We start from the raw sequence: 24,642 nt of genomic DNA, 5'->3' as shown, positions 1-24,642 counted from the left end.
CTATATGTTATTACAACTGCCTGGTGTGTTTTCAATATAATGATCATAGTCCTGTCACTTTCATGTTGGGAAACAAAGTAGTCAGGACGTTTTAAGTTTTCAGTTTATTTGATACATGCCTAATAACTTTTTAAGCTAACATTTTATTGATGTATAATTTAATGCAATAATATGTACCCATTTTAGGTGTACATTTTGATGAATTTTGACAATGTTGTACACACTTACAATCACCACCACAATAAAACACTTCCATCACCCTTAAGTTTCCTAGGGCCTCTTTGCAGTCAGACACCCCCACTCCTAGCCCTACTGGCCTGATTTTTGTCATAATAGCATTTGTTTGTATTTTCTAGGGTTTCATATAAACAGAATCATATTGTACATACTCTTTTGTGTCTGGCTTCTTCTGGGCAATATAATGTTTTCTATATTTATTCATGTTACAGCATCATTAGTAATTCGTATCTTTTTATTGCTGAGTAGTGTTCTATTCTAGGGATGTAACACACTGTGTTTATCCATTTATCTGTTGGTGGTCATTCTAGTTTTGGGCTATCATGAATAAAGCTGCTTTGAATATGTTTTTTGTTTTTTTACATACATCTATTTATTTATTGGCCACACCACATGGCACGTGGTATCTTAGTTCCCCAAACATGGATCACACCCATTCCCCCTGCATTGGAAGTGTGGAATCTTCACCACTGGACCACCAAGGAAGTCCCATCCCTTAGCTGCTTCTTTTTTTTAAATATATATTTTTAATTAATTAATTAATTTTTGCCTATGTTGGGTCTTCCTTGCTGCTTGCGGACTTTCTCTAGTTGCAGCGAGTGGGGGCTACTCTTTGTTGCAGTGTGCAGGCTTCTCATTGAGGTGGCTTCTCTTGTTGAGCACAGGGCTCTAGGCACTCGGGCTTCGGTAGTTGTGGTTCACGGGCTTAGTTGCTCCCCGGCATGTGGGATCTTCCCAGACCAGGGCTCGAATCCATGTCCCCTGCATTGGCAGGCGGATTCTTAACCACTGCGCCACCAGGGAAGTCCCTGAATATGTTTTCATTTCACTTGAATAAATCTCCAGGAGTGGGATTGCTGACTTTTACGGTAGGTAAATGTTTAATTTCGTAAGGAACTGCCAAACTGTTTTCCATAGTGGTTGTACCATTTTACATCCCCACCAGCAACGTATAAGGGTTCCAGTTGTTCCATATCCTCACCAATACATGGTATTGTCAGTCTTTTTTATTTTTGTTATTCTTTTGAGTTTATTTGCACATCTTTTTTGAAATATCTATTGTTTATATTTTAATGGGTTGTTTGTTTTATTGAGTTGTAAGTGTTCTTTATTCTAGATACAAGTCCTCTATCAAATATATGTATTGTGAATACTTTCTCCCATTCTGCGACTTGCCTTTTTTTCTCTTTCTTTCTCCCCCTCCGCCGCCATAATGGTGTCTTTTGAAAAGCAGAAGTTTTTAATTTTGATGAAGGCCAATTTATCACTTTTTTCCTTTTATTATTCCTGCTATTTGGGTTTTATTTGAGAAAATTTTGCCTACCTTAAGGTTGTTCTATTAGTATCTATTGCTGCATAATAAATTATCCCAAAACTCAGCAGCTTAAAATGACAAACGTTTATTTTCTCACTTTCTGTGGGTCAGAAATCTGGGAGCAGCTTAGCTGAGTGGTTCTGGTTTAGGGTCTCTTAAGAGGTTGCAGTTGGCCAAGGTCAACTTATCTGAACACTTTATTGGGGGAGGATCTGCTTCCTAGAGCACTCACCTGGTTATTGGCAGGATTCAATTCCCTGAGGGCTGTTAGACTGAGGTCCTTAGTTCCTCACTGGCTGTTTGCTGGACGTCCCCTCAGTTCTGCCACATGGGCCTCTCATTGGGCAGCTACCAACATGGTAGCTGCCTTACCCCAGAGCAAGGAGTGGGGGTGCTGGGACAAGATGGAAGCCACATTCCTTTTTTTTTCCTTTTTTGAGATTAACTCACTTTTTTATTATTTTATTTTATTTTTTGGCCTCACTGTGTGGCATGTAGGATCTTAGTTCCCCGACCAGAGATTGAACCCAGGCCCCAGCAGTGAAAGTGCCGAGTCCTAACCACTGGACTGCCAGGGAATTCCCTGAGATTAACTCACTATAAAAAAAACCACTTTTATAATATTTTTAAATTAGAAATAATTATGGATTCACAGAAGGCTGCAAAGAAATATACAGGGAAATCTCATGCATTCCTCCTTCCTCCATGTCCCTTCCCCCGAAGACAACATCTCAAGGAACTGACATTGGCACAATCCATAGAGCTCGTTCAGACCTCACAGTTATACACACACTCATTTGTGTCAGTCTAATTTTGGAAGTGATATCCTATCACCTCTGCCTCACTCTATTCACTGGAAGAGAGTCACTATACCCAGCTCACTCTCAAGGGTAGGGGGTTACAGATGGGTTGGGATAGCAGGAAGTCGGTTCACTAGGTTTTTTGGAATTTTTGTTTTTTGGCCTCACTGTGTGGCTTGTGGGATCTTAGTTCCCTGACCAGAAATGGAACCCAGGCCCCCCTGCAGTGGAAGCACAGAGTCGTAAACACTAGACCACCAGGGAATTCCCACTAGGGGCCATTTTAGAGGCTGCCTACCACAGGTGTGCAATTTTCCTCCTGTGTTTTAGAAGTCTTATAGTTTTAGCTTTTGTGTTTAGGTCTTGATTCATTTGGAGTTAATTTTTGGCATTGGACTACAAGTTGGGGAAGAATATACATTAGATTTCTATATTTTATTAAAACTACCAGGTAGGATTCCAATATAATAACGATCAGAGTCTTGTCATTTTCATGCTGGTGAAACAAGGGATGTCTTAAATTTTCACATGATCTAATACATGCCCAATTTAAAAAAAAAAAAAGGCCAGTAACAAAGTATGAATTCTAAATTAGAGAAATAGAGCAGGCCTTTATAATTAAACCAATGGATCAAGAATAAACTCTATTAAAGAAGCAAATTGGAAATATTCCTTTTCTTGTCATGCCATTCCGGGCAGTGGGTTCTCCTTAAGAGAGCAGCTTCTGGGGAGGTTTGCTAGGGTGCAGCTCTCGCTGGCCTGCAGGGGAGTGGGATTCAGAACACCTGCAGAAACCAGTCGTGCTCAGCAGAGTGGGAAAGAAACGCTAGACTTGCATGCTCAGGTACGAGGCTTTGAGTACACTTTGTAATCTTCCTCCTTCACAGGAGTATTATCCTGTGTGATTCCGCTGAGAGAAGGGTACACCGAACCCTTTCTGAGTTCAGTGAGGACCGTATTCGAACCTTCCAAATGATTTATTTCCATTCTGGCTTCCTTCCTTTGTCAACCTCTACTTTGCTTTTTCTTGCCGCTTGTTCTTAACTATTTCTTTTTATCTCTTTTTTTCTTCTGAGATTTAGCACCTTTATCCACTTTTTTTTTTTTTTTTTTGCTGCTTTGGGTTTTCGTTGCTGCGTGCAGGCTTTCTCTAGTTGTGGCAAATGGGGGCTGCTCTTCGCTGCGGTGCTCGGGCTTCTCATTGCAGTGGCTTGTTGTGGAGCATGGGCTCTAGGCATGTATGCTTCAGTAGTTGCGGCACCTGGGCTCTAGAGTGCAGGCTCAGTAGTAGTGGCGCATGGCCTTAGTTGCTCTGAGGCATGTGAGGTCTTCCCGGACCAGGGCTCGAACCCATGTCCCCTGCATTGGCAGGTGGATTCTTAACCACTGCGCCACCAGGGAAGTCCCTATCCACTTCTATTTACAGTTTAAATGATGAGGATTATAATTTGAAGTTGTTGGCTTCGTTCCCTTGTTACTGGGCAGCAGGATTCCCCTCTGACTATTCTTGGAATGTTGTTGACTTTCCTCATTTTGAAGACAGCAGGGACCGTTTTGTAGAGCCTGTAATGGACCTGTGTTGGCTTCTCTGTATTTGTATTATGTTTTCCCAGTAGATCCTCTTTCCCTTTCTCTCTCCTTCCCTTGCCTTTGAGCCTTGCTAATCAGGTGTAGGTGATTTCCTATCAGACTCGAAGCTTTTGCAGAATTAAAGCCACAGAAGAGTGTTTCCTCCTCTGCGTGCTTCAAGGAGACAGAAGTGAAGGGCTTCCCAGGGGAAGCAGTCTTAGGAGACTTTGCAGCTGACCCTCCTTTGTACCGGTCCTGCTAGGAGGGACAGTGAAGCTAGACAGTCTCCTCTTTCTTCTCCTGTGTCTGGACCTTGATGTTCATGTCCCCATTTTTTTCTAGGCTCTTGCTCTTGCAGAACTCACAAGATCTCTCTTAAAGAAATTTGTAGTCAGAACTTTATGCTGTGTTTTTATTCAGGAAAGAAGCAGAAAGAGAAGAGTACTGTCTCCTAGGAATCCAGCCCTGGAGAAACGTGAGTCCAATTTGTCTTCTGTTTTCATTGTCATTGTTGTATATTTATCAGTTAACAGTTTAATATTCACTGAATAAAAAAAAATTTTCTGCTGTAACCTATGTGGCATGCTTAAAAATCTCAGGTTCCCCGAGGAATAGCTGTTCTTTTTTATCATAAAATATACTATAATGCATTGACCAGAAACCATAGTCCTAGTTACAGGAATGCTCTTTGACTCTCCTCTGATTCAGAAACTCTCAGACTCCATTGGGCATTGTTTCACTGCTTGGAGGGCCCCAAACAGACTCACCCCTAAGACCAAAGCCACCCCAGGTGACGCCCATCTAAGCCCAGGAAGCTTTGCTCTGTCGGCTTCCTCAACCTCTGTACCAGCTTATATTTGTTCTTACACAGGTGAAGGTAAGAGGTCAATCCCAGCAAAAGGGGAAGTTGGTGAAGGTGATCTTAGATGCCTCTTGCAAGATACTTAGATGGAGAAGTTGGAAGAGAGTTTGGATGAGCAAGTTTTTCTCCTTTTATCTAAAACCAGACCTCCTAAGTTTGGCCATGAAGGAAAACTTGTTTTTATACTTTTGGAGCTGGGGGTGAGAAGGGGTTGTCAGCTGTGGCTTCTTTACCAGTTGGCCCTCTGCTTCCCCAAGATGGACCTGCTTGAGGTCGGGTGGGCAGGAGTCCTGTCCTGAGACACAGAAGGCAGTGGTCCAGTGGTTGGGACCGGCCCTGGGACCTGCCATGTCTAAGCACAGACCTTTCCACCAGGATTTCTTCCACCCCCGTCCTGTCCCCCTTCCTTGCAAGGGCCAGATGTGAGGGATCCAGAGTCCATTCTCCAGCAACGATTTTTCTAATGTACACAATTCACTTTGAAGCAACTGAACTTACTCAGCAGATTTCCCCTCTGTTCCCCAGAGCTATGAGAATTTTGACTTTGTATGAATCATGAGTCACTCCTGGTGGAGACAATGAAAAAAAGAGGGAACCAAAAGTGAATAAGGAGGCAGAGCATTTTACAGTGCGGGTTGGGAAGCGCTAAAGGAAGCTGAATTTGTTCTGCAGTCTAAGCAGGGGATTGAAACCCATGTAAGCTGAGGGGTGGAGGGCATATCCCCTGGCACGAGCATTTAGTGGGCAAAGTTAAGGTCATATAATACAGCTCCATCTGCTAGGGAGGGCATGAAGAAAGAATCAGTCTTCCATGTAACTGCAATGTAATGTTTGTGTATGGCTGTTAGCATAACTGGCACCATCATGGACCCTCACAGTTTCTCCTGTCCTTCTGCTGACCCTACCCAGGACTGTACTGTGCAGTGACTCACTTCTCTGTCATCAAGGGCTTTGTAGTTAATAGACATTGTTTAATAATCATTAGGACCAGGTAGCCTCTATGCTCTGTTAGTCCCCAAACAATGATGAAAACCCTCCCCTGCTGTATTCCCGGCACCCACGAGACTACTTACCCATTCATAAATCTTGGCTTGGGAGTGCACGCCCTCTTTCCAAGCACCTACTCCCAAGCACTATAAAATTGTCCCAATGGCCCCTTGGTGGTGGGAAGTGCAGCTGTGAATGCTTCTGGATTGTTATCCACCCAATCCAGATCCCACCCTCTGAGTAAGTTACCTATGATAAATTGATCCATTGATTATACAGAGCTGCCTGCCTCATTTTTCGGTCTCAAGATGCCTTCTCAGTTTGGTGGGCACTTTTCATTCCCTCTGTCCTCCAATAGTTTGTCTCAAAAATCCTGTCTTTGGAACCACAGTGCAACCCAGGATGCAGGTGTCAGCAATTCTGAGTTGTAAATCAGGACTTATGTTCATCTGGGTCTGTGAAAATCAGTCCTCACTTTATTTGAGGAAATGTACATTTCCTTTCATATTTGAGGCTCATGGTCTGGTTGAAGCTATTGCTGATATCAGTGGTTGGAAAGAGGCTAAAGGTGCTGGCTTTTCAAATGTGAGCAATAATGATTTGTCTGATCATCCCAACAAGACTGGGAACCTCTTGAAGATGGTGCGCATTCTGCATTGCCCAGGACTTGTGCTAGGCACAGAGAGGCACTGTAGATTGGCTTCATCTTCTTACATCTTTGAGGCTTCGGGAGCCTGTCAGTCATTCTCAGGAGTCTTGCCCATTCTCTGTTATTTGTGTTGCCTCCTGTACATTCTTTTTTTTAAATTTTTAAATTTAATTTAATTTTTTATACAGCAGGTTCTTATTAGTCATCAATTTTTTTTTTTTTTTGCGGTACGCAGGCCTCTCACTGCTGTGGCCTCTCCCGTTGCGGAGCACAGGCTCCGGACGCGCAGGCCCAGCGGCCATGGCTCAAGGGCCCAGCCACTCCGTGGCATGTGGGATCCTCCCAGACCGGGACACGAACCCGTCTCCCCTGCATCGGCAGGCGGACTCTCAACCACTGCACCACCAGGGAAGCCCCAGTCATCAATTTTATACACATCACTGTATACATGTCAATCCCAATCACCCAGTTCATCACACCACCATCCCCATCCCCCCATGCTTTCCCCTCTTGGTGTCCATACGTTTGTTCTCTACATCTGTGTCTCAGTTTCTGCCCTGCAAACTGGTTCATCTGTACCATTTTTCTAGGTTCCACATACATGCGTTAATATACGATATTTGTTTTTCTCTTTCTGACTTACTTCACTCTGTATGACAGTCTCTAGACTGTCACATCTCAACAAATGACCCAATTTCATTCCTTTTTATGGCTGAGTAATATTCCATTGTATATACATACCACATCTTCTTTATCCATTCATCTGTCGATGGGCATTTAGGTTACTTCCATGACCTGGCTATTGTAAATAGTGCTGCAGTGAATATTGGGGTGCATGTGTCTTTTTGAATTCTGGTTTTCTCTGGGTATATGCCCAGTAGTAGGATTGCTGGATCATATGGTAGTTCTATTTTTAGTTTTTTAAGGAACCTCCATACTGTTCTCCATAGTGGCTGTATCAATTTACATTCCCACCAACAGTGCAAGAGGGTTCCCTTTTCTCCACACAGTCTCCAGCATTTGTTTTTTGTAGATTTTCTGATGATGCCCATTCTAACTGGTGTGAGGTGATACCACATTGTAGTTTTGATTTACATTTCTCTAATAATTAGTGATGTTGAGCAGCTTTTCATGTGCTTTTTGGCCATCTGTATGTTCTCTTTGGAGAAATGTCTATTTAGGTCTTCTGCCCATATTTGGATTGGGTTGTTTGTTTCTTTAATATTGAGCTGCATGAGGTGTTTATATATTTTGGAGATTAATCCTTTGTCCATTGATTTGTTTGCAAATATTTTCTCCCATTCTGAGGGTTATCTTTTCGTCTTGTTTATGGTTTCCTTTGCTATGCAAAAGCTTTTAAGTTTCATTAGGTCCCATTTGTTTATTTTTGTTTTTATTTCCATTACTCTAAGAGGTGGATCACAAAAGATCTTGCTGTGATTTATGTCAAAGAGTGTCTTTCCTATGTTTTCCTCTCAGAGTTTTAGTGTCCGGTCTTACATTTAGGTCTCTAATCCATTTTGAGTTTATTTTTGTGTATGGTGTTAGGGAGTGTTCTAATTTCCTTCTTTTACATGTAGCTCTCCAGTTTTCCCAGCACCACTTATTGAAGAGACTGTCTTTTCTCCATTGTATATCCTTGCCTCCTTTGTCATAGATTAGTTGACCATAGGTGTGTGGGTTTATCTCTGGGCTTTCTATCTTGTTCCATTGATCTATGTTTCTGTTTTTATGCCAGTACCATATTGTCTTGATTACTGTAGCTTTGTAGTATAGTCTGATGTCAGGGAGTCTGATTCCTCCAGCTCCGTTTTTTTCCCTCAAGACTGCTTTGGCTATTTGGGGTCTTTTGTGTTTCCATACAAATTTTAAGATTTTTTGTTCTAGTTCCGTAAAAAATGTCATTGGTAATTTGATAGGGATTGCATTGAATCTGTAGATTGCTTTGGGTAGTATAGTCATTTTCACAATATTGATTCTTCCAATCCAAGAACATGGTATATCTCTCCATCTGTTGGTATCATCTTTAATTTCTTTCATCAGTGTCTTATAGTTTTCTGCATACAGGTCTTTTGTCTTCCTAGGTAGGTTTATTCCTAGGTATTTTATTCTTTTTGTTGCAATGGTAAATGGGAGTGTTTCCTTAATTTCTCTTTCAGATTTTTCATCGTTAGTGTATAGGATTGCAAGAGATTTCTGTGCATTAATTTTGTATCCTGCAACTCTACCAAATTCATTGATTAGTTCTAGTAGTTTTCTGGTGGCATTTTTAGGATTCTCTATGTATAGTATCATGTCATCTGCAAACAGTGACGGTTTTACTTCTTCTTTTCCAATTTGGATTCCTTTTATTTCTTTTTCTTCTCTGATTGCCATGGCTAGGACTTCCAAAACTATGTTGAATAATAGTGGCGAGAGTGGACATCCTTGACTTGTTCCTGATCTTAGAGGAAATTCTTTCAGTTTTTCACCATTGAGAATGATGTTTCCTGTCGGTTTGTCGTATATGACCTTTATTATGTTGAGGTAGGTTCCCTCTATGCCCACTTTCTGGAGAGTTTTTATCATAAATGGATGTTGAATTTTGTCAAAGGTTTTTTCTGCATCTTTTGAGTTGATCATATGGTTTTTATTCTTCAATTTGTTAATATTGTGTATCACATTGATTTGCGTATATTGAAGAATCCTTGCATTCCTGGGATAAATCCCACTTGATCATGGTGTATGATCTGTTTAACGTGTTGTTGGATTCAGTTTGCTAGTATTTTGTTGAGGATTTTTGCATCTATATTCATCAGTGATACTGGTCTGTAATTTTCTTTCTTTTTTTTTTTTTTCTTTTTGCGGTATGCGGGCCTCTCACTGTTGTGGCCTCTCCCGTTCCGGAGCACAGGCTCCGGACGCGCAGGCTCAGTGGCCATGGCTCACGGGCTCAGCCGCTCTGCGGCATGTGGGATCCTCCTGGACTGGGGCACGAACCCACGTCCCCTGCATCAGCAGGTGAACTCTCAACCACTGTGCCACCAGGGAAGCCCTAATTTTCTTTTTTTGTAGTATCTTTGTCTGGTTTTGGTATCAGGGTGATGGTGGCCTCATAGAATGAGTTTGGGAGTGTTCCCTCCTCTGCAATTTTTTGGAAGAGTTTGAGAAGGATGGGTGTTATCTCTTCTCTAAATGTTTGATAGAATTCACCTGTGAAGCCATCTGGTCCTGCACTTTTGTTTGTTGAAAGATTTTTAATCACAGTTTAGTTGCATTACTTGTGATTGGTCTGTTCATATTTTCTATTTCTTCCTGGTTCAGTCTTGGAAGGTTATACCTTTCTAAGAATTCGTCCATTTCTTCCAGGTTGTCCATTTTAGTGGCATAGAGTTGCTTGTAGTAGTCTCTTAGGATGCTTTGTATTTCTGCAGTGTCTGTTGTAACTTCTCCTTTTTCATTTGTAATTTTATTGATTTGAGTCCTCTCCCTATTTTTCTTGCTGAGTCTGGCTAATGATTTATCAATCTTGTTTATCTTCTCAAAGAACCAGCTTTTAGTTTTATTGATCTTTGCTATTGTTTTCTTTGTTTCTATTTCATTTATTTCTGCTCTGATCTTTATGATTTCTTTCGTTCTGCTCACTTTGCATTTTGTTTGTTCTTCTTTCTCTAGTTCCTTTAGGTGTAAGGTTAGATTGTTTATTTGAGATTTTTCTTGTTTCTTGAGGTAGGCTTGTATAGCTATAAACTTCCCTCTTAGAACTGCTTTTGCCACATCCCATATGTTTTGGATCATCGTTTTTTCATTGTCATTTGTCTCTAGGTATTTTTTGATTTCCTCTTTGATTTCTTCAGTGATCTCTTGGTTATTTAGTAACGTATTGTTTAGCCTCCATGTGTTTGTGTTTTTTACGTTTTTTTCCCTGTAATTCATTTCTAATCTCATAGCGTTGTGGTCAGAAAAGATGCTTGATATGATTTCAATTTTCTAAAATTTTCTGAGGCTTAATTTGTGACCCAAGATGTGATCTATCCTGGAGAATGTTCCATGTACACTTGAGAAGAAAGTGTAATCTGCTGTTTTTGGATGGAGTGTCCTATAAATATCAATTAAATCTATCTGGTCTATTGTGTCATTTAAAGCTTCTGTTTCCTTATTTATTCTCATTTTGGATGATCTGTCCATTGGTGTAAGTGAGGTGTTAAATTCCCCCACTATTATTGTGTTACTGTTGATTTCCTCTTTTATAGCTGTTAGCAGTTGCCTTATGGATTGAGGTGCTCCTATGTTGGGTGCATATGTATTTATAATTGTTATATCTTCTTCTTGGATTGATCCCTTGATCATTATGTAGTGTCCTTCGTTGTCTCTTGTAACATTCTTTATTTTAAAGTCTGTTTTATCTGATATGAGTATTGCTACTCCAGCTTTCTTTTGATTTCCATTTGCATGGAATATCTTTTTCCATCTCCTCAGTTTCAGTCTGTATGTGTCCCTAGGTCTGAAGTGGGTCTCTTGTATACCGCATATATATGGGTCTTGTTTTTGTATCCATTCAGCCAGTCTATGTCTTTTGGTTGGAGCATTTAATCCATTCACGTCTAAGGTAATTATTGATATGTATGTTCCTATGACCATTTTCTTAATTGTTTTGTTTTTGTAGGTCCTTTTCTTCTTTTGTGTTTCCCACTTAGAGAAGTTCCTTTAGCATTTGTTGTAGAGCTGTTTTGGTGGTGCTGAATTCTCTTAGCTTTTGCTTGTCTGTAAAGCTTTTGATTTCTCCATCGAATCTGAATGAGATCCTTGCCGGGTAGAGTGATCTTGGTTGTAGTTTCTTCCCTTTCATCACTTTAAGTGTATCATGCCACTCCCTTCTGGCTTGTAGAGTTTCTGGGGAGAAATCAGCTGTTAACCTTATGGGAGTTCCCTTGTATGTTATTTGTTGTTTTTCTCTTGCTGCTTTCAATAATTTTCCTTTGTCTTTAATTTTTGCCAATTTGATTACTATGTGTCTTGGCGTGTTTCTCCTTCAGTTTATACTGTATGGAACTTGCTGCACTTCCTGGACTTGGGTGGCTATTTCCTTTCCCATGTTAGGGAAGTTTTTGACTATAATCTCTTCAAATATTTTCTTGGGTCCTTTCTCTTCTCCTTCTGGGACCCCTATAATGTGAATGTTGTTGTGTTTAATGTTGTCCCAGAGGTCTCTTAGGCTGTCTTCATTTCTTTTCATTCTTTTTTCTTTATTCTGTTCCACAGCAGTGAATTCCACCATTCTGTCTTCCAGGTCACTTATCCGTTCTTCTGCCTCAGTTATTCTGCTATTGATTCCTTCTAGTGTAGTTTTCATTTTACTTATTGTTCATCTCTGTTTGTCTGTTCTTTAATTCTTCTAGGTCTTTGTTAAACATTTCTTGCATCTTCTCGATCTTTGCCTCCATTCTTTTTCCAAGGTCCTGGATCATCTTCACTATCATTATTCTGAATTCTTTTTCTGGAAGGTTTTCTATCTCCACTTCATTTAGTTGTTTTTCTGGGGTTTTATCTTGATCCTTCATCTGGTACATAGCCCTCTGCCTTTTCATCTTGTCTCTCTGTGAATGTCGCCTCCTGTACATTCTTATAAGGTTCTTTAGCCTATTGCATTTGTCTCATTTTAGGTCCTCTAACATCATTTGTTTGTCTGTTGCTGGCTTTCTCTCCATTTACAAATGGCTCATTCTGCATGCTCAGTGGAACTGTGCTGCATTAAGCACTGCTTCTCTGCTGATAGACTTCTGTCTTCTAGGCTTTTATAGTGAGCCTGCTTAGCCATGTAATATTAGGTTAATTCCCTCTGGACCAGAGCCAGATGGGTGTTTCTGAGGCACAGAGAGTGGGATATGGAGCTCCTTGGAGTTCACTGGCTTGGTGGGAATTTGACAATTTATGAAACCTGTTTCTATCTGCTGGTCTTCCAAAGAATGGGCAGACTTTCTTCTTTCACTATTTCTCTAATAATTAGTGATGTTGAGAATCTTCTCACGTGCCTGTCGGCCATATGTATGTCTTCTTAGGGGACAGTCTGAATTCTTGCTGAAAGTCTTTGACATTTCCTGGGTCCATGTTACTTCCTTCCTTCCTTCCTTCCTTCCTTCCTTCCTTCCTCCCTCCCTCCCTCCCTCCCTCCCTCCCTCCCTCCCTCCCTCCCTTTCTTTCTTTCTTTCACTGTGTTGGGTTTTCATTGATGCGCACGGGGTTTCTCTAGTTGCATAATTGCAGTGTGTGGGCTTCTCATTGTGGTGGCTTCTCTTGTTGTGGAGCATGGGTTCTAGGCACGTGGGCTCAGTAGTTGTGGCACACAGGCTTAGTTGCTTCCGTGGCATGTGGCATCTTCCCGGACCGGGGGTCAAACCCGTGTCCCCTGCATTGGCAGCCAGATTCTTAACCACTGCGCCACCAGGGGAGTCCCCACGTTACGTTCTTAACAATGTCTAACCTTATTTAATTCTGCTTAATTTATCCACCTCTTTTATATTGTCTCTGTGCATTTGAGACCCAAGTTTCAGTTCTTTGGCCATCATTTAGGAGCTGTATGACCTTGGGTAAAGCATTTAACTTCCTTATACCTCTATTAGTTAATCTGTGAAATGGATGTATTAATATTGTTCCTGCAGAAAGGCATGGGACTAGCCCCAGATAATGGCTTTGAGTTTCCTTCCAACTTCAGAATATATGATATTGATTCTGTTTCTCTGTTATAGTCATCATTGCTTGTTAAGGATTTTAATTTTAGGGTAATAGCACACTAACTTGGAATTGTTTTATTGAGAATAGTAATCTACTCGATTCTCTGTTCTCAGGAACTGCTTAGATTCAACTCTAATTCATGAAACATTTAATTTTAGAACCCACTGTGCTGGAAACAGAAAAATAATTCAGTCAAGGTCCGTACCCTGAAGGAACTCACATTCTAGGAAGGGAATGGGAGTGATTAATTAATTCTCTGAGGGGGTTATGAAGGAGCTAGTACAGGGAAAATAATTTAATCTGAACCTTAAAGAATAAATAGGGATTTTCCCATTAGACATGAGTAATTAGGTGATTTCAGGCGGAGGGAACAGCATCTGCAAAGGTACAGAGAACTAAAAAATCATGACATGTTTAAGGAACAAGAAGTCCTCTGTATTCCTTGAGCATAAGGTGTGGGTGTGTGTATGTGAGTGTATGTGGGGGGAGAAGAGCACTGGGGAATAGATTGGTGAAATAGGATTCAAATCATGAAGGGCATAAATGAATAACAGAGACATTTTGTTAATTTATATGCTAATGATGAGGAATGGATGAGCAAGGGCATCAGGAGGTCTGATGTGATTAACCTGATTTGATTCTTCAGTCCTCAGCAGCCAAACCTGAACACAGGCAGGCATAGCAGTATAGTTAAAATTTAAGTGCAAATGACTATGTTAAAAAAGAAGTCTTTACCTTTAAAAAATACATACTGAAATATTTTTGTATGAAATGATGTGATTTGCTTTGAGATAAATCAGATTTATCTCAGAAGTGGAAGTGTGTGGATGTGAGATTGCGATTTGTAATAAACATATATTTGGTCCTGTCCCATTTCTGGCACAGAGCTCCTAAAACCCTTGGAATTTCCTGTGATGAGAGGGATAAAGATGTCTCTTATGTTAATGAGGTGACTTTTGGACCCACCTAAGGATGGGGGCTGTTTGCCATGAGAGCCAACCATGTGATTAGAGGGTTGGAACTTTTGGTCTCACTGCCCTGACCTCTAGGGAGGGAAGAGAGGCTGGAGGCTGAGCTTAGTCACCAATGACCAATGATTTAATCAATTATGCCCTTGTAATGAGTCCTCCATAAAAACCAAAAAGGACGGGGTTCGAAGAACTTCTAGGTTGGTGAACACATGGAACTTTGGGGAGAACAGCATGCCTGGAGAGGGCGTGGAAGCTCCATGCCCCTTTCCACATACCTTGCCCTGTACATTTCTTTCATCTGCTGTTCCTGAGTTATATCCTTTTAGAATAAATCTAGTAAAGTTCTGTGAGTCACTCTAACAAATTAATCAAACCCAAGGAGGGGGTTGTTGGAACCTCCAGTCTATAGCCGGTCAGTCAGAAGCACAGGTGATAATCTGGACTTGTGACTGGCATCTGAAATTGTGTGTGTGTGTGTGTGTGTGCGCGTGTGTGTGTATGTGTGTTGGGGGTGGAGTGGGGTCAGTCTTGTGGGACTGAACCCTTAACCTGTGGAATCTGATGCTTTTCCTATGGGTAGATAGTGTCGGAATTGAGTTGAAATGTAGGATACCCTGCTGGTGTCTGAGAATTGCTTGGTAGTGTGGGAGCCCTATCCCCTCAATGTTGGAATTGGGGTGCAGAACCTTTTATAGTGGGGTGGATGAAGCAAGATTTGCTATGATTGTTGAAGCAGGATGATAAATACATGGAGTTCATGTATTTCTACTTTCTATTTTTGTATGCATTTGAAATTTGCCACAATAAAAAGTTAAAAAAATGGTTAGTTGTGGGTATGTAATTCAAAATGTTATCATTTATTCATTCATTCAACCTTCAGAATTAATTGAGCATCTACTCAAAAGAGGTTCAAAACAATAGGTGTTTTGGAAAATTTTGGATCTTAGTATAAAGAGCTTGCAATCCAAGAGTGGAGGTGTTATGCACATAACTCAATTTAAGGTAAGTTGGAATATTATGAATTCCATATCTTAAAAAAACAGATCTACATGAAGTACTGTGGAAGTTCTGGGGAGAGATTTTTTTGCAGCTCAGGGGAGTCAGGGAAGACTTGATACTGAAGATGGCATTTGAGCTTTATTCATCCACTTAATTCAACAGATATTATTGAGTCCTACTGTATGCTGAATACTGTTCTCAGTCTTAAGGATCCAGCAGTGAACAAAGCTGATAAAGATCCTACTCTTGTGAAATTTACATCCTAATGGGAACAGATAGACAACACGTAACAAACATAAGTTTTATCGTGTGTTAGAAGATGAGAGATGTTACAGAAAAAAGAAGTAGGGCATCGTGAGGGAGGTTAGTAATGTTGGGGGTAAGGTTAGGGAGGGGGGGTTACAATGGTAAACAGGGTGGTCAGGTTGACATTTGGGCAAACTCTTGCCAAGGGAATTGGCCAAGTGGATATTCGCGTGAAGAGCCTTCCCTCCGAGGGCACAGCTGGAGCAAAGGCCCTAAGTGGGGAGTCTGCCTGGTGTATTTGCAGAGCAGCAAGAGGACCAGCGAGGCTGGAGCAGAGTGAACGAGGTGGAGACGAGTTGAAAATGAGGTCAGAGAAGTAATGGGGAGGGCATGGTGGTGGTGGTACCAGAGTTGGGGGGCAGACCTTCTAGGTAATCATAAGAACTTTGGTTTTTACTTTTAGTAAAATGAGGAGCCAGTGAAGGATTTTGAGCCAGAAGTGTAGCATAATTTGCTTATAGCTTACAGTGATTCTCTGGCTGTTATGTCGAGAGCAAATACTGGGGTGGGGACCTTTTAGGAGGCTTTTGGTATAATCTTGCCAAGAAACATTGGTGACTCAAGCTAGAACGATAGCAGTGGATGTGGTGAGAAGTGGTCATATTTTAGTTAGAGCTTAAAGGCAGAACCAACAGCATTACCTGAAAGATTGGATGTGGGATTTGAGAGGAAGAGAAATGTCAAGGGTGACTAAAGAATGGAGTTGCCCTCAAGGGAGAGAAGGAAGGCTGCAAGAATGACAGTTTTCTGGGGGGAGGGAAGAGCGGCAGTTCAGTTTTGGACATGTTAAGTTTGGGATGTTTACCAAACATCTGAGTTGAAGTCAGGTAGGTAGTTGGAGTTTAGAGTTTGGGAGAGAAAACTGAGCTGCAGGTGTACATTTGGGAGTTACTGTCATAGAGACAGCATTTAAAGCCATGAGCCTGGATGAATTAATTCATCTAGGGAGTGAGTATAGGTAGAGAAGACCAGGGACGGACCATGGGCCATTTCAACATTAAGAGAACGGAAGAGAACCAACCAGCAAAGGAGCTTTTAGCCTCAAAGAGCCGATGATCTGTGAACCTGGGAAGTCAGTCCTCTAAGTTGAGGGGTGAGCTTGAACAAGAGCGTGATGCTGGGGGAAAAAACAGATTGTTGATAACCAGGAGCAGATGTGTTTAGTATTCATGTTTTTTAAGAATAGTTTTCTGTTGAATGGAGGCTTATTCACATTTAGGTTGATAATGTTAGTGCAGAGTTTAAGATTCCATTATCTAACTGGATTCATTAATTTACCCTCCCTTGCCTATTTTTATTGGGTCTCTAATGAAACTCACATTTCCTGTTTGGAGTACTCTCTTGTAAGGGGTCAAACAAGGATCAACAATTTTTTTTGGTAAAGGGCCAGATAGTAAATATCTCAGGCTTTGCAGGCTGTACAGTCTCTGATGCAGCTACTCAACTTGTCTGTTGTAGTGGGGAAGCTGCTACAGGCACATAAACGATGAACATGGCTGTGTTCCAGTAACGCTTGATTTCGGACACTGAATTTTGAATTTTATGTAATTTTCATGTTTCACAAAATATTATTCTTCTATTTTTTCCCGCTACTTAAAAGGTAAAAAGTCATTCTTTGTAGGCTGTACAAAGATAAGTGGCAGGCTGGATTTGGCCTACTGGCTGTAGTTTGCTGACCTCTGGCTTAAAAGATTTTTTTTTTCCAGGTCCACTTTGAACCAGATCATTCTGCCAAATGCATTTTTTTTTTTTGGATTTATTTATTTATTTGTGGCTGTGTTGGGTCTTCGTTGCTGTGCGTGGGCTTTCTCTAGTTGTGGTGAGCAGGGGCTACTCTTTGTTGCAGTGCGTGGGCTTCTCATTGTCGTGGCTTCTCTTGTTGCAGAGCATGGGCTCTAGGAGTGCGGGCTTCAGTAGTTGTGGCACGTGGGCTCAGTAGTTGTGGCTTGCGGGCTCTAGAGCTCAGGCTCAGTAGTTGTGGCACATGGGCTTAGTTGCTCTGCGGCATGTGGGATCTTCCCAGGCCAGGGCTCGAACCCATGTCCCTTGCATTGACAGGCAGATTCTTAACCACTGCGCCACCAGGGAAGCCCCAAATGCACTGGTTTGAAATCAGTTACAAAGTGGGTTAGCCAGACTCTTTTGAGTCTATTTTCAGCCACTGTTTATGCTGATTTGCATTGTCCGTGTGGCGTTGTACATGACATATTAGTCTCTTTGATGGGTGAGTGGTCTGGGTGACCTCTAGGATCTAGTTCACGTCCATGATTCTAGTCCAGTGATTTTCTTAAAAAAAAAAAAAGAGAAAGAAAGAAATACTCAAAATTCTTTTGAAACTATCCTCCATAGCTTCTGCAGCACTGTGGTCTCCCAGAGTTTCTTCCCTTGACCTTTCCCTCTCATTTTCCTTCTCAGGCTCCTGACTTGAATGTCCCGTTCCTGCGCTCTGTCCTCAGGCCTCTTCTTTCTCCCTTTTTCCACTCTCCGTGGTGACTTCCATCAGGCTGTGACTTCAGTTCCCACCTCTGCACCAGAGACTAACACGTGTGTATGTAGCTCTGACTTCTGAGGTGGAAAGCAAGGTTTCCCATTAGCTAGAAGTTAAAATCCAAACTCCTGAGCCCAGCCCACACTAACTCTCCGTGCACTGCCTGGCAACTGGACTGGGCTGTTGGGCAGCTTCCAGCACGTCATCCATCCTTCTGCTGCATCGTCTTTGCCCTTGCTCTTCCCTCTGCCAACATTACCCTCTCTCCTTGCTGCTGTCTCCCTCCCTGCTAATTCCCAGCACACCCCAAATTGATACCCTGCCCTTTGAGAACCCACTCAGAGGGCCACTTACTCTGCAAGATTCAGCTTAATGCCTGTACTTCTTGGAAGCCCTGTTTCATAGACAAGGTTCAACATTTCTTCTGTGTGCTCACGGTATCTTACGCACATTTCCATTGTAGCCCTTGCCTTTATTGCTCTGTTAGGTCAAAAGTCCTTGAATATTGGTTGAACATCAAATATATTTATAAGTTGGTACATTCACTAGACAATGCTTGGGAGCAGAGTTTGGGTCCTGCTAATCTTTGTAACCCCAGAGCCTGACATTTAGAAGATACTTAATTTGTGTTAAAAAAAAAAAAAAAAAAAGAATGATTCCATGAGGACATGCTTATATGGGCTACACTGACTTTGATACAAATTAAAATATATTGACAGTCGTAGGCAAAATTAGACCTTTTTATGACTATATTTTATGTCTTTAACTATATTTATCTTTTTCTGTTGTAGAAGGAAAATTCTTCCCAGGATGGTCTCCCATTCAGAGTTGAGGAAACTTTTCTGTTCAGCTGATGCAGTGTGCTTTGATGTTGACAGCACAGTCATCAGAGAAGAAGGAATTGATGAGCTGGCCAAATTCTGTGGAGTTGAGGATGCTGTGTCAGAAATGTAGGAACAGTATTTATTCACCTTACGAAATGATAAAGAATTGCAAAGGAAGAGTGACTTTTGGATGACATGCAGGACCAGAGCCCAGAGCCTGATCTTAGTCCCTGCCTATGAAACATGGGCACTAGGCTTTTTCCTCCATCACTGAGAGCTGAATTTGGTAGTGTACATCATCCAACCATCCCTTTATACAAATATTTATGGCAAAAAAATATATGGTTGCCTCTGACAAACAAATATGGATGACATACTCTTAGCTTGGTCAGGGGACTGATGACGATAAGTAACCAAAGAAGATGACCTGGGGGGTCTCCAGGGGTCCAGTGCTGTGTGGCCTTAGTGGTTTGTTAGAAAGCTAGTTACAGTTCAGAGTTTCTCCATGGATGCCTGGGTGAGAGTCCCTCCCTCCCTCCTGCCCTCCCTGTGTCACCTGCAGTCACTAGGTCACGGACCATTTCACGTTCAGCTTCCTTTGATGCAAGAGGACAGGGCCTTTGGTCTCTTTCTTGGTTTACAAACACTCACAGCTTCCAAGGCAGGTACCTGTGGATAGTATACGTGGTTTTCTTAGCTCACTGGATGGTGTATTTGTGGATCCAAAGGATAAAGGATTCTCTTTACTGATGTCTTTTGTGCCTTGGTCTAATTTGCTCTGCAAAATAGACTTAGGCTATTTTGGCTTCAAAATATTAATGTGATTCTCAAGCAAACCTTCAGTGGTTTATCCCAGGCCTCACTCACTCCCATGGCCATGCACCACGTCTGTTGTATGGTGGGGCACCTTCCTCATGCGTGGACCTTGTGAGGAGTGGGGGAGGGTAGGCGTGTAAACTTCGAAGACAGCACTTAGCTGGCCTGATTTTTGGGTCTTCCTCCTAGGACACGGCGAGCCATGGGCGGGGCAGTGCCTTTCAAGGCTGCCCTCACAGAGCGCTTAGCTCTGATCCAGCCCTCCAGGGAACAGGTGCAAAGGCTTATAGCAGAGCACCCACCACACCTGACCCCCGGCATAAGGTAAGGGGCTCCCCAGTCTGGGTACACTGTCTCCCTATCAGCACCTGCATTTGGGGGCATGTCCTCCTGAGGGTATCTCACCATTACTTTAGAGCTCCCTTCTTTGTGGTTCCTTCGGTACTTGTATATGGTCTTGTCTGCTAGTTGTTCCTGCCCACGTCTGCCCTCCCTCTCTCCCCACGGAGAGCCTAAGCCTCCTCTTCTTCTTGTGTTTTTGGGTCCATGGGCAGGATAGAGTTGTGGAATGGTTTCCTAAAGCAGTTAAGCCCCACCCACTAATTTCTAAGTGCTTTTAGAAAAACATATATAAAACATTAATTCATTAGGCGGTATACCTTGTCTGATGTACCTTGGGCAAATGCATTTGGAGAAAAAATATATTTGAGTTTCCTTTTCATGTTTTCTCTTTTAATCAGCATTTGGTATTTTATATGTTTTTTGTTTTTATTCTTTCAGGGAGCTAGTAAGTCGCCTACAAGAGCGAAATGTTCAGGTTTTTCTAATATCTGGAGGCTTTAGGAGCATTGTGGAGCATGTTGCTTCAAAGCTCAACATCCCATCAACCAATGTATTTGCCAACAGGCTGAAATTCTACTTTAATGGTAAGTCTTTAATAGTAACATTTTCTCCTTCTTATCAGTTTTAGTATTCAACATCCTAGGTAATGTCTGTTGGAATGCAACTCAAGCAAGGTGGAATCAGAGTTAAATGTTGAGGTAAAGGATTCTCTTTACTGATGTCTTTTGCACCTTGGTATCGTTTGCCCTGCAAAATAGACTTAGGTCATCATCTCTCCTACCTTCAGTATCGATATAATCATCTATCTGTATATAAATGTCTGTACTGAGTAAAATGTTAGTTCTTATGTAACCCTCGTGACTTATTTTGTTATGCATCATATTTCAGTTCTATGAAAGCTCTCATGTATCTGAATCAATTTAGACTCAGGAAGGAGGGTTAATTTGTGAGCAAGTCGCTGCACTTTAGCTGCCTTTGGAGGCACCTCCTGGCCCCTCTCTGGACCATCACAGAACCACAGCTGTAGTTTTCTGTCATCTCAAGATGTCTCCAGTTATGTCAAGGGGTGGCTGACATTCTTAACACCAAATAATATTAATTAAAAATAAATTACATGTGTTAATAGAACACTTTTTAAGGGTCTATAGATAGAAATCATTAAAAAAAAGAAGTAGAGAATAAGTGTGGTAATTACTTTAAGAATGGAAATAATCCATCAAATATAAATAGGAATCTCCTCTTAGATGAAATTGTATATCAACAAGTTTTAAATTAATATATTACTATTTCATGGTGTTCTGCCACCTCAACAAGTTTTGACAATTATGACACTGGAAGCTTAGAGGATAAAGTTAATTTACCCCAAGATGTTTATCATCTAAAGGAGTAACCTTGACAAGAGGTGTTTGTAATTTAAAAGCAAAGCTTGTTCATTCTGAGGAATAAGTGTGAAAGTCCAGGCTGTGTCACTTTACTGAAGGCTGTTTTTAGCTTTGTGAGTGACAGGAAGGTGAGGCTATCATCTGTGCAAAAGGCTGGCCCTACTGATACAGTCCTGTGGATCTTTAACACTGTTTTAATGGCTCTTTTAAGGTGAATATGCAGGTTTTGATGAGATGCAGCCAACAGCCGAATCTGGTGGGAAAGGAAAAGTTATTAAACTTTTAAAGGAAAAATTTCATTTTAAGAAAGTAGTCATGATTGGAGATGGAGCCACAGACATGGAAGCCTGTCCTCCTGCTGTATGTATTAAGTGTACTAATTGTTTTGCGTTTGTACTTTTACTGTTGACAGCTGACTTAGAACTCAGTACAATTTGTGAGAGTTAAACAAAAACCTGTATCAGCCTGAAATAAAAAACCAAGATAAATAAAACAAATTCAATCTCAATATATTAATTGACTTTTTGCAAACCCAAGGAGGGTTGCAAATAAGGAACTTAAAAACCTTTTAAAACTTTCAAAGACCCCTGTCCCTGCAGGATGGCTGCCACCTCTTAGCCCGAGTATGTGCTCAACAAGGTTTGGCTTCATTTCCACAAATAATGCAGCTCTTATTACTATAACCGAAATTGTAATGTTTTATATTTGATAAACTATTTCCTCCTACGTTATCTCATTTAACCCTCGTAACAGCCCTGTGAGGTAAGAGTATTATCTTCTCCTTTTTACTGATCAGAGAACTGAGGCTCAGGGAGGTTTGATACCACGCCCATATTAAGGCATTTTATTCCTCTGAATTAGCATTGTTTTCTGAGACTAGCAGGAAACAAATGCTATATAGCCCATATCTTAAGTTAAGCCAATATCTTAATTTATCACATGTCCCTTTCATGTAGGACTTTGACTATATTGTCTTGTTCTAACTTAAGAAAAACTGAACCAAAAATATAGTGGTGAACGTTTTACTACCTAGTTTCCTGAGATCTAAAAATAGCATCTTTCTCTGTCAATGATTAAGCATTCGTGGTTAAAGAATCTTTTGGGATCCTTCTAACACTACTTGAGTCAGTTCGAGATAACACGTTCTTAGATGATTTATAGCCGATGTTGGGGTCGACTAAGTAGTGAACGCCGGGCTAGTTGAATAGCAAGGCATAAAATGCAGGGTTCTCTCAGGGGACCCCCGATCCCGGTGTCCAGAAAGAGCAAAATTACAAATTCCAGATGACCTACCAGTCAGAAAATGATATAGCCTGACTGAACCAAGAGAAAGTGGTGTGCATGCAGGTGTGTAGCCCTGGAAGGTGGTCAGAGGAATCTGTGCCCTAAAGGACGGTTAGCAGCCTCCATGTGGAGGCCTGGCAGGACTTGGCGGGGTGTGTGTGTGTGTGTGGAATTTCTAGAGGGAGGGGAAGCAGCAGAGCACAGTAAGGATGTACTAGCATGGTCCTAGGCACAAGTGAGCTTTCTCTTCAGCAAGAGAAGAAGACCCCACATACCAGGCACTCTGGTGTTACCTTTGGGTCCTGGGAAGCCCTGGAAGGCTTCTGGACCGAGAAGGAACAAGTCAGTGTGTTAGGACAGCTGAGCTGGTGCTGGCATGCAGAAAGGGCTGCAGCAGAGGCAGGGAGCTCAGTTAGGAGGAGGCTAAATTTAACTAGAAGGGAAGTATCTAGTTATTCCCTGCCCCCCCGCCCGCCCTTGTATGGTATGAAAATAAAAACGAAGACAAAGGTCAAGTAAGAATTTTGTACTTCTAAATTAGTATATATTGTGTCTGTAGCCTGGCAGAAAAAGAGAAAATACCATTTAAAAAGATCATTGACTAAAAGAAGGTATCACTGAGCAGAAATTAATGAAACAATGTAACTTTAAATAATTCTACCAGTGAAAAGTGGAGTGCTGCTAACACACTCTGGGGTTGTCATCTCCTTCAGCCCAGAATAACATGCCCTCCTGGGAGGGAGGTCCCTCAGTTTCACCCAGGATGCCAGCCGGGAGATACCTGCTCTGGTCCTGATTCCAGGCCTCGGGCATTTCCACGGCACCACAGGCTTCTCTTTGATCTTCTTTCTCTGAAATTGTCTGGCCTGGACGTGATTGCCACCTAGTTTAGAACTCAGATGTTTACCACCTGGTGTGGTTTTAGTTTTGTAAGCAATTGTCTTGGTTTTAAGAGGGCTTCAGTTCTCCTGAAGCCCACAATGTCCAGCTGAATGCATCTGCAGCAGTGGTGGTCAGACTCATTCATTCTCAGGGCAGGAGGAGGGGAGGCTCCCGGGGAGCTGGGGAGGGAGGTGCCCCAGGTGAGGCTGGGCTCACCTCTCTTTGCACAGAGTTTATTCTTTTAAACAACACTTACTGCCCTAGGCTGCTGCTGTATCTTTGTCTCTCTCTTTTAAACTATTTCTCTTTTGTTCTCTTCTTAGGATGTTTTCATTGGATTTGGAGGAAATGTGATCAGGCAACAAGTAAAGGACAACTCGGAATGGTACATCACTGATTTTGTAGAGCTTTTGGGAGAACTGGAAGAATAAGATCAGTTTTTATACAGTTCATAACAACTTCAGGTTAATTTTTAAAAGTTATACAGTTTGATACTGTTTGCTTCCAATTGAATATTAGGACTTAATATATAAATTTAGTACTGATTATCTGTACTTCCAAGTAAACTATAGTTAGGGCTCATAGAACATTGTGGTTCTTTTTTTTTTTTTTTTAACTGTAGTTCCGGTATTATTATGACCATTTAATTACCTGGAGAGTTTTATAATTTGAATTCTTTATGTATTTTCCTAGCTATATTTTATTTGAAGGTTTTTGAAGGTGGATAGTAAATTAAACACCTTCATTATTGGAAATATGGATTAGGCAGCTTTAAGTGAAATTGGTTTTCCCTTTATATATAAATAAAAGTTTATCCACATATCAGAACAGATTTGTAGCATTTTTTTTTTTTTTTCTTTTGAGCCACACCACGCAGCTTGTGGGATCTTAGTTCCCCGACCAGGGATTGAACTCAGGTACTCAGCAGTGAAAGCACTGAGTCCTAACCCACTGGACTGCCAGAAAATTCCCGATTTGTAGAATTTTTAATTCTGCCTATCATGTATTTCAGTATCCAGTAATTCAAGTATTTAAGTGTTTGAGTAGAAACGACCTCCGGGCAAGGAACCAAGGAGTCGAGACCCTCCTGAGCACAGGGCAGAGTGCTTGTCACAGTGAATCCACCACTCAGCCCCCGCCACTGAGGGAAACGCTGGGCCAGAGGGATGGAAGTGCTTTTACTACCTCTTGGTATTTGTCATATAGGGAACGTTGCAA

At 41.5% G+C, this 24,642-nt stretch overlaps 1 protein-coding gene across 3 annotated transcripts in view; it reads left to right on the top strand.

Moving 5' to 3' along the window:
• Positions 1 to 24,252, top strand: part of PSPH (phosphoserine phosphatase) — a 32,633-nt gene extending 8,381 nt beyond the window's left edge. Inside the window, exons 2-8 of one of the 3 annotated variants that reach the window (XM_033426245.2) lie at positions 4,342 to 4,396; positions 4,630 to 4,798; positions 18,686 to 18,844; positions 19,724 to 19,858; positions 20,315 to 20,460; positions 21,470 to 21,618; positions 23,748 to 24,252. In XM_033426245.2, the coding sequence (XP_033282136.1) occupies positions 18,705 to 18,844; positions 19,724 to 19,858; positions 20,315 to 20,460; positions 21,470 to 21,618; positions 23,748 to 23,855 (678 nt within the window). In that variant the 5' untranslated portion in view covers positions 4,342 to 4,396; positions 4,630 to 4,798; positions 18,686 to 18,704 and the 3' untranslated portion in view covers positions 23,856 to 24,252. The remainder of the gene's footprint in view (positions 1 to 4,341; positions 4,397 to 4,629; positions 4,799 to 18,685; positions 18,845 to 19,723; positions 19,859 to 20,314; positions 20,461 to 21,469; positions 21,619 to 23,747) is intronic. The other 2 variants (XM_049699869.1, XM_049699870.1) reach the window with 2 other exon arrangements.
• The last annotated feature ends 390 nt before the right edge of the window (positions 24,253 to 24,642 follow it).

The sequence above is a fragment of the Orcinus orca genome, chromosome 16 (assembly GCF_937001465.1).
Source record: "Orcinus orca chromosome 16, mOrcOrc1.1, whole genome shotgun sequence".
NCBI classification, from domain to species: domain Eukaryota; kingdom Metazoa; phylum Chordata; class Mammalia; order Artiodactyla; family Delphinidae; genus Orcinus; species Orcinus orca.
The sequence above is the reverse complement of the archived record's forward strand: the minus strand, read 5'-3'. Positions and strand labels throughout refer to the sequence as shown.